Source organism: Erpetoichthys calabaricus, chromosome 14 (assembly GCF_900747795.2).
Source record: "Erpetoichthys calabaricus chromosome 14, fErpCal1.3, whole genome shotgun sequence".
Classification (NCBI taxonomy): Eukaryota; Metazoa; Chordata; class Cladistia; order Polypteriformes; family Polypteridae; genus Erpetoichthys; species Erpetoichthys calabaricus.
The window spans coordinates 82,311,618-82,325,048 of NC_041407.2; the positions used below are offsets into that span (position 1 = coordinate 82,311,618).

The 13,431-nt window shown below is 42.1% G+C and overlaps 1 protein-coding gene across 7 annotated transcripts in view; it reads right to left on the bottom strand.

Annotated features, from left to right (window-relative positions):
* The window catches only part of ahdc1 (AT hook, DNA binding motif, containing 1), a 356,054-nt gene that overhangs the window by 79,869 nt on the left and 262,754 nt on the right, over nucleotides 1–13,431 (bottom strand). For 4 of the 7 annotated variants that reach the window (XR_007933474.1, XR_007933475.1, XR_007933476.1 and 1 more), the window contains one exon: nucleotides 1,500–1,692. The exons of the other annotated variants lie outside the window; for them this stretch is intronic. Coding sequence is in view for 1 of the 4 variants with exons in the window: in XM_051919012.1 (XP_051774972.1) it covers nucleotides 1,500–1,692 (193 nt within the window). In the remaining 3 variants the exon portion in view is untranslated. The remainder of the gene's footprint in view (nucleotides 1–1,499; nucleotides 1,693–13,431) is intronic. 7 annotated transcript variants of the gene reach the window in all.

Genomic DNA, 13,431 nt, shown 5'->3' on the forward strand with positions numbered 1-13,431 from the left:
GAGAGACACAGTACCAAAGGAGTCCAGTGTTCATCTCAGGTCACTGGATAGCGTCCATATCTCGCAACCATATAGCAAGACAGGAAGCAGCAGGACTCTAAAGACTTGGACTTTTGTCCTTTTGCATAGATATTGGGAGCGCCACACACCCCTTTCCAGTGACCTCATGACCCCCCATGCCCTTCAAATCCGTCTACTGACTTCATAGGAAGAGTCACCAGAGACATGAATGTCACTGCCAATATAAGTAAACCTCTCGACAAGGTCGACACTCTCTCCGCAAACAGATGGCTGTGCCCAAGAGGTCATTAAAGGCCTGGATCTTTGGTTTTTATCCAGGACACTCGTAAGCCCAGACACTCAGACTCCTCGCTCAGTCTCTCGACTGCCCCGATCAGAGCCTCCATTGACTCCGCAAAGATCACAGCACCATGGCAGCTGTATACTTGCACTGGAGCAATTTTGAGTCGCCAATTGACTGAGTATCACGTTTTTGCATTCAATTCACAATACCAGGAAGCCATTACTGGTGGCAATACTATGAGCTGCACCTAGAACTAGGACTTAGAAGTGCTTTATTTGAGAGTTGTCTCCAAATGGCAGACGTCATATTGCATCTCTGAAGAACACTCGTAAGCCCAGATGCATTAGAGCACACTTTGCACAGCTCATCCTGGCACAAAAGGTAAAATGGGAGCACAAGATAAGTGAAGGGCCAACACTGGTGACAGAAGCATCCAGCCAAAAGAATGTGGGGGGCCAGTGCCATAATGAGCTACTGTTGCCTCAATTATAGTCAGTGTTCCACGTTTGATTTACCAGTGGGCATCACTTTTTATGGGTTGATCCCCGAAGTGGGCATCTGGAGTTTCAAACTACTCCACTTCTGGATTCCCATTCAGTCCTGATGGCCAACTGGCATCATTTCAGAAACAGAAGGGCATAATGAAAGGAGGCATAAGAAACACGGCTGTGCATTTAGAGCTGTAATTTTGAAATCCAGGGACATTTCAGAAAGACTACTGAGCAGATGTGCGGATATTTGAGATAAACATGAGGGTTGCAGAGTGCAGTCCGGCTTGATGAGCCCTGTGGAACGGCAACGATAAATTCTCCAATCTTATCTTAAGCTCCAGCTCTCCAGCCCATAAAATGAAGGCTTCATTGCTCGTAGTGAAGGCGCCCTGCATATGTAAAGATGGAGTGGGGGGAAGGGGGCTGATAAGAGATGCGCCAGGCAGGTAGAACATGTCAGATAAACAGCGTGACGAGACTCTCGGGCATCACTTTCTTTTCTGCATGTGCCCGGTTTTATTTATTTCCGATGAGGCAGGCTGATAATCTGTTAAGCTCACTGAACCTTTTCTTTTCAGCTCTAACTATCAAATACGCAAAAACTGAGCTTGCCCTTGGCAAACATTATGAAAGGCACCATATAAAATAAGGCTTGTGGCTGGCCTAGCAGAAATTTGCCTTTCTTAAGCCCTAATACATGTCACCTTGATTGGCTGTGCGTGCTGTTGGCACTCTGTTCCCTGCGTTGGGCCTTCCGGATGCCTGGCATAGCCTCCTCTGCGTGCACTCTGTTGCCCTGAAAAAAGGTGTGGGCACCCTGGCAAGGGGAAGTGGGCACGTCGGTCTGACAACTCCCGTTCTCCACTCTGCTTCCCTGGTGAGTCAGGCAGTTGACATCTGTCATAAAAAAAAAAAAAAAAAAAAAAAAAAAAGGAAATAGCATGTGTGAGTGTGAAAAAATGAAATAATGAAAAGTGTGCCTTTATTTAATATACTGTAGTTTCTTTCATAGTGAACACCATCACAGAAACATCCAGCCATCTATTAATTTTAAACTTGCTTGTCTGCTTCAGGGTAGTGGGCAATGGGTGTGATGTAAGAACCTACTTTGGATAGGACATTAGTCCATCACAGGGCACACCTACAGACACGGGCCATTAACATAAGAGGTAGCAAATGAGGGGGCCCCATTTAGTCCACCAAGCTTGTTTGGTTAGATAATATCTAAGTTGTACAAATATCTCATCTGGATACCACCTCAAACCTGCTTAATTCAATTAATGGGACCTAATAGGTCTAGGGACCTAATCAATGACTTTGTTAAATGGTGCGACTCAAACCACCTACACCTGAACACCAGCAAAACCAAGGAGCTGGTGGTGGATTTTAGGAGGCCCAGGCCCCTCATAGACCCCGTGATCATCAAAGGTGACTGTGTGCAGATGGTGCAGACCTATAAATATCTGGGAGTGCAGCTGGATGATAAATTAGACTGGACTGCCAATACTGATGCTCTGTGTAAGAAAGGACAGAGCTGACTATACTTCCTTAGAAGGCTGGCGTCCTTCAACATCTGCAATAAGATGCTGTAGATGTTCTATCAGACAGTTGTGGCAAGCGCCCTCTTCTACGCAGTGGTGTGCTGGGGAGGCAGCATTAAGAGGAAAGACGCCTCACGCCTGGACAAACTGGTGAGGAAGGCAGGCTCTATTGTTGGCATGGAGCTGGACAGTTTAACATCTGTGGCTGAGCGAAGGGCGCTCAGCAGGCTCCTATCAATTATGGAGAATCCACTGCATCCACTAAACAGTATCATCTCCAGACAGAGGAGCAGCTTCAGCGACAGACTGCTGTCAATGTCCTGCTCCACTGACAGATTGAGGAGATCGTTCCTCCCCCAAACTATGCGACTCTTTAATTCCACCAGGGGGGGGTAAACGTTAACATTTAACATTATACGTAGTTATTGTCTGTTTTTCACCTGCATTATTATCATTCTTTAATTTAATATTATTTATTGTATCAGTCTGCTGCTGAAGAATGTGAATTTCCCATTGGGATTAATAAAGTATCTATCTATCTATCTATCTATCTATCTATCTATCTATCTATCTATCTATCTATCTATCTATCTATCTATCTATCTATCTATCTATCTATCTATCTATCTAATGTTCGAAAGAGCTGGAAGGTAAGAACCAACACTGCATGGAGGGCCAGTCCATACCAGGGTACCGTCGCACACATACATACACGCCACACCATTACAGGATCAATTTAGCATGATATTCTCAAGTGCACATAATCTAGTCCAAGGTTGTGGGAGGCAGGAGCCCATCCTGGTAGCGTTGATACAGTCTAGGAAACAACTCTGAGTCAAGTACCAGTCTGTAGCAGAGTCCACTCAAGATCACTGTGCTGCTGGAGTATGTGAATTTCCCCTTGGGATTAATAAAGTATCTATCTATCTATCTATCTATCTATCTATCTATCTTGGCCAATTTAGAATGAATGATTAATCCAACACACGTGTCTTTGGAAGGAGAGAGAAAAATCCATGAAGACAAAGAGAATGTACAAACTCCAAACAGGAACTGTACGAGTTGGACCCTGGGGGTGTCAGACTGCAGCACAAACCACTGTACCACCATGAAACATATTCAAAATGGAACTAGTGGAGAACTGAGATAGTCACAAATGTGCAAATACAATAGATGAGATCAGGCCAGGGTAGTCAATGAGCTTCCTTAGCTTTATCCATGGTAGTTGACATTACATAAATGTCTGTAGTGGCATCCCATCCAGGACTGTTACCTGCATTGCACCTAGTGAAGCCCTAGGGGTCTCTGATCACCATGACCTTGAACTGAGTTACATGGGCCCAGCAATTGATAGATGGTTTATTAATGTTTACTGACAGCTGGTAACAACAGCTTTATTAGTGTATGTTAACACAAAAGCATTAATAATACAAAAAACAATAATGATCATAAATAAATTGATGTACAATAACTGCCAAAAGCCACATTGGCATACAGCACGTGAAACAAAATTTTAAAGTCAGGGGACTAAATCTAGGCTCAATCAATCAACTTTAATTTTATATAGTGCCTTTCAGAAATCAAGCATCAAATATCGCTATATAAACACATACAGTATAATCGCAATGTGTCACATAGCCCTTTATTCATTGTTTGACAAACACTACCAGGAATCCGGCCTGGAATGTGGCAAATATTCTCATTGGACCCGGGTTCAAGTATAAGTCCAGATTTTGGGCATTCTGCCCATGTTTACCGTATGTGGGTTTTCTCCTGGTACTCCAGAGCATGCCATCACCCCATATTTGTGCCCGTTAAATACCAACTGCCATTGAGTATTTCCATAATGAGCACATACACACAATGCTAGTATCAAAATAAGTAAGAATTAAGTTACCAAAATTGATGGAGCGATGGCACTTAGCAGACAAAATTCTTTTCCTGAACAAGAGAACATTGAAATGCAAGGCAAAACTTAAAAACAAAAAGCCAGACTGAATGTGCACCACAAATATGCACGTCGGCCACGTCTTTATCGTGACACAGATATGGAGCGTTTGTTTATTCAGAGATTTATTGCATGGCGGAGCATGATGATTAGGTATAGACAAGCTGTTATCTTCTGCTCATGGCCTAATTGGGCACCACACAGACACCTCCTTGGCATAATGCAGCAGAAACGGGCAGAGGAAAGTGGTTTCAGTGAGGAAGGAATTGATATATATATACAGTATATACAGTGTATATAAAAGACAATCACTATCCCAGTTTGAAATAATAAAATCCTCCTGAGTGGGAGAGGTCTACAGCAATGTTGCCCAGCAGGACATCCCCAGGCAAGCTGGAGAGCTGACATTGTCCCTTTTGTCTTGGCCAGGTCCTCTACTCTGCTGACTGGGCTGTCTTCCTCTGCTGATATGCTATGTCCCCAACATACTTTTTGTCTTGTTTCTGAGCTACAATGTTCAATGATTTGCTACACAGCTATTACAGGGCAGCATGGTGGCACAGTGATTACAGCTGGGTTCAAATCACGGCATGGAGTTGGCCTGTTCTTCCTAAATCTGCACAGGTTTTCTCAGAGTACTCCTGTTAGATAGCGGCAACTTCTGACGCCAAGCTTGTCCCCTATGAGTGAGTGTAGATATGTGCTTTCTTCAAGAATGGTTCCTGCCATGCATCCCATGTGACCAAGAAAAACCTCCAGCCTCCTAAGACCCAGAAGAGGTTTATGCAGATCTGAAAATAGATGGGTAGCTGGATCTTGTTATGGCACTCAGTATGAAAGGCGCTATAAAGATATTGATGGGACAGGCTCCAGCTGGTCATTACATAACATGTAATGGTAACTTTACCTGTTTTAATGTGATGGTGTGCACTGGAGCACCAGGAGAAAGCCACATTTTTAAATGTATGGGGTGATGGTGTGCACTAACCAGCAAGTCCCAAGTATCTTCTATGTTGGAACACTGGCATGGTGGAGACCGAGTCAGAATCTTCATGGGGTACAGTCCCATGTTTTATATAATAGGGTTTTATATTGTCAGTATTAACTTGGTAAATGTATTTATTGCAGAGTGCACTATAGAGAAGATATAAGCTTTAGCTTGGATTAAATAATGAGGTAGCATTCCACATAACAGAAACCTAAAACTTTTCAAATATGAACATACTGGAAAATTGATCCACTTTTTGAGTTTGCTAGTTTCATCACGGGCGGCACAGTGGTGCAGTGGTAGCGCTGCTGCCTCGCAGTTAGGAGACCCGGGTTCGCTTCCCGGGTCCACCCTGCGTGGAGTTTGCATGTTCTCCCCGTGTCTGCGTGGGTTTCCTCCGGGCGCTCCGGTTTCCTCCCACAGTCCAAAGACATGCAGGTTAGGTGGATTGGCGATTCTAAATTGGCCCTAGTGTGTGCTTGGTGTGTGGGTGTGTTTGTGTGTGTCCTGCGGTGGGTTGGCACCCTGCCCGGGATTGGGTCCCTGCCTTGTGCCCTGTGTTGGCTGGGATTGGCTCCAGCAGACCCCCGTGACCCTGTGTTCGGATTCAGCGGGTTGGAAAATGGATGGATGGATAGTTTCATCACTGAGCTTCAGGAATTGCTCATTAACTCTACGAGCCCATCTTGGGTAAGTGGGAGGGCACCGGAGCACCCAAGGGAAGACGCATGTGAACATAGGGAGACAACGCAAACTCGACTCAGACAGTGACCTAGCTGGCATTTGAACCCTGGTCCCTGGTACTGTGGGGAAGTATTTCTCATCACTTTTTGAAAATGCAGTGGACAGAACTTGGCACCCTGATGGGTTAATTGGAGACGGGTTATAGTAGGGCCTGCCCGATTCAAACTTTAGCCAATGGAACAACTCTTCGGGTGGTAAAGATGGCAGGTTTCTGTGACTGTCAACATGGCTTTAGTGTGGGTATACAAAATGGATGGACAGAGATTTATTTGTCGTTAATTAACAGAACAGAGAGGTTTGTTTTCACCATTGTCTTACAACCGCCGTCTGGCATTTCTATTGTCATCTTTGCAAGTGTAACTGCAACAGATCTTCTAGTAAAAATAATGCACTGAGTGACTTGTGTCTTTCTTCTACTTCTAAATCGCATTCTGTTGTTCCCAGTTAACCACAGAGATGTATTTTCATCCATCCATTTCCATACCTGCTTCATTCAAATCATGGGCAAAGGGAGCAAGAGCCTATCTCAGCAGTGGGTTCAAGGCAAGAACCAGCTACCAGCTTATCGCTGTGCCCAGTAACAGATACATCCATGTGGGGGTCAATTAAGCATTGCCAATTCACCAAGGTGAATAGCTGGAGAAACATCCACAGGAACATAGGGAGAAAATACAAGACAAGCTCAACATAGAAAATGGCTACACACAGGACCAGAACTAGAGTCCCTGGATTTACAAGGCTGCAGTGCTCAACACTGTGCCACTTTGCCTCCTAGAAAGACACATTTATACAGTTTACAATGATTCCACCAATAGCACTATTAACTATTTTGTTAATTTGTTATTAATTTGTTAAATGGATTTCAGGAGAATGTGTGCTGGAAATAGCAGGTTATTAAAACTGATGGATCCCACAATGAACAAACCACAGTTTTTCAAGGCATTCATAAAACAGCTCTGGTAAGCATCCGGTCTCCTCCTCATGCTCGCAATGTTTTATTTTAAATAGTACCTTTTACAAACCACCCCACATCCCAAGATGCACAAGACCACAATTTACATGAGTGCCAATGAATCTGCTATCATAAAGCACATTTCCGGGACAATTCTGTCACCAAACCATTCACACGAATGCAGGTTTGCACAGCGAGACTTTCTCACCGTTTCTTTCCACGTCTGTTCTCACCCCAAGTTGTTGCTTTTATTGTTTTCATGCGGCTTTATGATTTGTCCCATTTTTCCTTTGTTCTCTGTTCTCTGCCTGTCCGTTTGTTCTTAGCCATTAAGGATCAATTCTGTTTAGTGTATGTAGTGCCTTTTATGGCATCCTTATGTTTTATGTTTATATTCAAAGTTATTGGTTGCATATCTTGCTTTTAACACACAGGTGACGTTAGATGCGAGAACAGTAAACAGGAGATGGAAAATGGCATTGCAGCCTTGAATGTTCAAGCTCTCCTTGTGCTTTTGATGGCTTTGTTAGGAGCTCATTTGTAGTACTCACTTTGAAAACCATCTTATAAAACAAGTGTTAGCTGGTGATCACACACATCAAAAAAATACTCTACTTTAAACTTTAAATGAAGACCACAGGCAAGCATCCACATACCCACTAACTCCCAACATATTCACTATTCAGAAACAGCACACAGAAACAAATAAAAATTAACAAAACTTCAAACGTGCATTTAATCAGTGGGAAGCCTGAGGCCTGATGGCACAATGGTTAGTGGTCCTGTCTCATGTCTTCCGTTTTAAACCCTGCCAGGTCAATGGCGGTGTGGAATTGGCACATTCCCATCACGACTGTTTGCGTTTTCATTTCAGCTCCTAAACAAGACCAGGTTAAGTAGACTGGATCTTCTCTGTCGGTGCTTCTTATACTCAGTCCTGGAGATGCCCTTGTGGCAGCAGGTTTCTGTTCTAATCAACTTCTTACCTAAATAAGCACGCTGTTATCTCCCAGTTTCGATTTGTGGGTCAATGGAGAAATTACAAAACTAAGTTTGGGAAATGTTTATTAGCATTAATGTATGTTGCATACTGCTGTGTTTTTCTGAACACAGAACAGGATAAGAATAAAAAAAAAAAAAAGCCAGCTAATTAAATGAGAGACCAAGTGACTCACTGATTACAAAACTGCTTGGAACAGAAACCTGCAGCCACAGCGGGTCCCATGGACTGAGGCTGAGAACCCCTGCACTACACGACACAATGTGTAAGTCTGCACATGGCCATGCACAGTAATGGACTGGCGGAGGCTCCCTCCAGAGATAACTCCTAAGCTGCCTCTATTAGCACTGGCTCTCCATGACCATAACCTGAACAAGCAAGATAGAAATTGGATGGATGGGATTAATCAGACTGGCAGCCACCCTGGGTTGGTTTGTGCTTTATGCTGCCGACATAAGCTCTAGCCCCAACGTACCTGGATTGAAGTAAACAGGCATAACAATTCTGTGCTATGGGTATACATTCCCATGGTTGTCTCAATCTAGCATACAGATATATAACATTAAAGGCACTATATAAAAAAATAAAATAATGAAACACTTTATATAGTAAAAGGGTAGAAAGAAAGATATTAAAGGCACAATATGATAGATAGATAGATAGATAGATAGATAGATAGATAGATAGATAGATAGATAGATAGATAGATAGATAGATAGTGTGACAATATAGAGGCACTGTTAACCCCTTGAACCCTCAGACCAGACGTCAGACACCAGATAAAAGTCCAAAATGAATATTTATTATAATAATAAGTGCACAAAGCACCCTCCACTCCACTATACTCCAATAAATCAATCTTATATATAATTCGCCAGTCTACTCACTCACTCACTCACGTCTGTCTGAAGCCGAATGCGCAGTCGCCTTCTGCGCAGCTGCCCGAAAAACCTTGCGAGACAGACATTGCGGCAGGCGGCGGATTTACAGTCGCAAAAATTCAAAGAGAAAGGCGACTTCGATTAAAGCTCTAGAGGCCTGAAAGGCGATTTCGACTACAGCTCCAGGCCTAATTACGCATTCATTCAATACACCTATATCAGGTTTGTGGTGCTTATACTTATTACTATTGCACTCGTGCCCGTTTCATCTTATGTTGTCGAAACGGGCTCTTTGTCTAGTAATCAAATAAACAATCAATACAATCCTCCACTCCCAGACGCGTTGCCACCCTTCCACCCAGCTCAGCTCAATGTCTGGGATTTCCCACAATCCTTTTATATTCCCTGACCTGGAAGTGTTTCCAATCCCTCAGTCCATGTGATCTCCTATCACTTCCGGGTCAGATAAAAATCCTCTTCTTCATCCTTGAAGCACGTCATTTCCCTGAGCCTCCCTACAGCGTCTCCTGGAGGTCCCCATGGTATCCAGCAGGGCTGGTTGTAAAAACTACAAGGTCCATGAGGCCCTGCTGGAATTCAGGGAACCTCTATGCCACAGGGAGAGCTCCATCTGGTGGCCTGGGGGTGTTGGCCGGGATGACAGGCCGGCCATCCCTCACAATAGATAGATAGATAGATAGATAGATAGATAGATAGATAGATAGATAGATAGATAGATAGATAGATAGATAGATAGATAGATAGATAGATAGATAGATTTGTCTTGCCTCTAACAAGCAGTTAAGCAACTTCTAAAAGCCATATACAGTGGATTTTTTTTAGTGTTTTCATAATACAGATACGTTCACTAAATTTTAGATGTAAACTAAGAAATAAATATTTAATGGTTATATCACCAGGGATGGATTCAGTCTTATCCCCACTGTGACCCTTGAGAATGAAAGCCTTATAAAATGGGCAGTTCGCTGTTCCTCAGAGGTTTATATAGTCCTCTACACAGGCCTCACTAGTTTAAACTGAATGTCCCAAATCTCTGGATTCATATGTGCTGGCAGTTTAGTTCAACTAAAAGCATAAAACATGCAGCAGCAAAGCCACAGTCTAGTAGTGTGCTGGCTTTCTGATTGGAGTTTTTTTGTGTCCATTTAAGTAAAGCTGCCAGGTGATTGGGTGATGAGGTAGATCAGAGACAGTAAGCCCAAAGAGTAATAAAATGCTTCATTCAAAAGTTGATGACGAGATTGCGTTGGTTTGGACAAGTGCAGAGGAGAGATGCTGGGTATATTGGGAGAAGGATGCTAAGGATAGAGCTGCCAGGGAAGAGGAAAAGAGGAAGGCCTAAGAGAAGGTTTATGGATGTGGTGAGAGAGGACATACAGGTGATGGGTGTAACAGATCAAGATGGAAGAAGATGATCCACTGTGGCGACCCCTAACAGGAGCAGCCGTAAGAAGAAGAAGATTCAAAAGTGATGGCAGCACAGACTTTTGAAAGTCAGGTTTTCAAGTTAGATTGACCACTTGCAACAGAAACATTGACCATGACTTAACTAATGGTTGTAAATCTCTGAAGATACTATTTTATGACAGGACTAAATCAATAAACAATGAAATAATAAATGTCCAAGACCAAAATGATTTTTTTTAACCAGGACCAGGTCACTTTTCAAATCTATAATGACTTTTTGCAGCGTCCACCTTTCTCTGTAACGGTGTAGCCTCTTCTTCTTCTCTAGTTCCATGCCCTTCTTCCAGTTCTAAATATAGAACAGTAAGTCAGAGCAAGCTGTGGTGGAATCAGATTTTCCCAGGAAAATAATCAGAGGATGAGTGCGCATGTCTGCCTTACACTATGATTAATTTGATATGTATGCTGTGACAGATACCACCCAGCTGCCACACGAGACCCCGAGGCAAGAAGACTGCGGCCTTGGACATTTGGCCCATTGAAGGGAGCACAGCAGTGTATGAAAACAAACACTTGACAGCTGAAGTAGAAGACGGAAAAGGGAAAAAAAAAATGAAAGTCTTCAGCATCTGCATCACCACAATTTCAAGCAGATATTAACAAAACACTGTGTTTCATTCTAATGATTTAGTTTCAGATTATATAAATCATAAACACATCTCCACGCAAAAGATAATCAAAACCAGCCCCATGTAATAATGGGTTTTTGTCAAGAGAAGTGTCTCATGAATGCTCTTTATCTTTTCAATGGTGACACCCTACTGTGGTCAGCTTAACCCTGATGAATTCTCTCATCACTGGTGAAAGTTTGGCCAACTTCATTCTTACTGTTGGTGTTTAGCCGTCCGGTACCACAATAAGAACACTTATTAATGCAAGTAATACAGAACAGGCTAATCACCTGACTTTAGAAAAGAAAACAGGATCTGCACAGGAGGCCATCCAGCAGTTAGAGTTTGACATCGGGCTGTTGCACAATTTCACAATCTCAGTTTCTGCAGAAGGCCATGCTGCAGGGCTACAGCGAGACAGCAGGCAGGCAGTGGAGCAGGCTGGAGACTGCAGCTTGTGCCCCATTGCACATTTACAAAGTGCAGCAGGCAGCACATCTCCAGCGCCCATGACTCAAGCCGTCATTCCACACTTTAAGCCCCTCTTGAATTTTAAGTGCCACTCTGTACAGTATAGTAAGCTCCATCACATGAGAAAACATTTCATGTTTGAGTACAGAAACAGGGGCAACATGGTAGAGATGAGAAATGGATGTATGTGTCTTCATCTTCATAAGTAACTTTACATAACAGCTAAAGTTATATTACAACAGGAATCAAACAATCAATACACTGTACCTGCACGAGAGCAGATGAAGAAAGAGCCTGCATTTGTCTGTCTATTTGTTTCAGTGCTGTTCATGGCTAGCATCAAGACAATTGATAAAATAATTAATATGATAAAGACGTGAAAATTTACTCGGATGCATCAATTTGTCTTTATTGTACATAGTGCCTTTTATTGTGAGTATCAACCTGTTTAATACAATTGAATATCACAGGGCATTTGGAGTTAATCCCAGCAGAATTTGGTACAAGACAGTAACCAGCCCTGGACTGGACAGCAGGCCATCATGTGGCCATCTCATTCATACACTCACACTCATACATGACAAACTAAGAATCACAAGGTCATTATTGGCACGTGGACAAAGATCAATTAAGTTCTTATCTGTACGTACAAATCAACACACAACGCATCAGTATTCACCAGCCCATGATCACTGAGCATTTCTACTTTACCTCAAAAGTTCTGAAATGTCAAGCAAAATGACACCTTTTATTGGCGAACTAAAAAAACATTACAATATGCAAGCTTTCGAGGCAACTCAGGCCCCTTCTTCAGGCAAGATGTAATGGCTAACACGGTACAACACCCTAGTACTCAAAAATTCTGTAATCCTTATCTGAAATGACTACCATACCTCGAAATCAGAATTATAAAAGAATGTGAAGTTACAGTGAAATTGTTCACCCCGTTAGAGTTTTCCACATTTTATTGTTCCAGTGTGAAAACAGTTATATTGGTGTTTGTTTTGAGTAAAAATTAGGTCACTCTCCACGTTTCTAAGTTACTTGACACACACGTCTTTTGGGATATGGAAGGGAATGCCACACAGACACAGGTGAAACACACCAGCTTCACACCGACTGTGACTAGGCATGGATATGAACCCCATGTGGTGGCGACACAAACCACTGCGTCGCCATGCCTCTCATGAGGTGCTTACATAGGTTCTTTATTTTAAAGGACAATATAAAGCAAACAATGCTTTTCATGTACAGTATGTACATGTGTAGATAAAGCAAAAAATTCCAAAAGGATGCATCAGGCAGAATTTATTCTGTAAGGTGCTCTGTATGCTCTCACTGTCTTTCAACCATGCATGTCATTTCAGATTTTCTGTGTTTCATGTTTTGCTTTTTACAAATACCTAATTAATCTGCAGTTTTGGAGGTTTAAAGTCTCTCTCTATTTGTCTTTGTCAATTTTTTGAACAAAAAATTATACATTTATGTCATAATTTGGGAACCTAAGGAATTTTGTGTATCAATTAATTTGTATTTTATACAGTGAATTTCACAGGCACTTTATTAAATATTTTATGCTACAGTATGATATAAATCAAGAAAGACAAGACAAAGTAAGAAAGTAAAATGTAAATTTATCTACAGTATGTATCAATCAATATTTATTGTCTTTCACTATGACTATAATCATAATGGTGGCTAAATACGTTGTACTTTAAAATAAATTACTTGTATAAGACAGGCCTCCGCATGTACATAAGAGTTGACAGGCGTATTCAAAAGGATACTTTATCCTTGTTTATTTCACACTATTCATCCTGTGTGCCAAATTGTCTAATAAATGATCTCTATGATCACAAATTGCACTGAGCAATGCACCATATACAGTATATATTAAAGTAGTTTACATATGAAACTAAACCACTAAGGTACTGAACATCGATTGATCCATTATTAACGTGTGCATTAAAACAAGTATAATCACAATTACAGTACATACAAACAATCTTCTG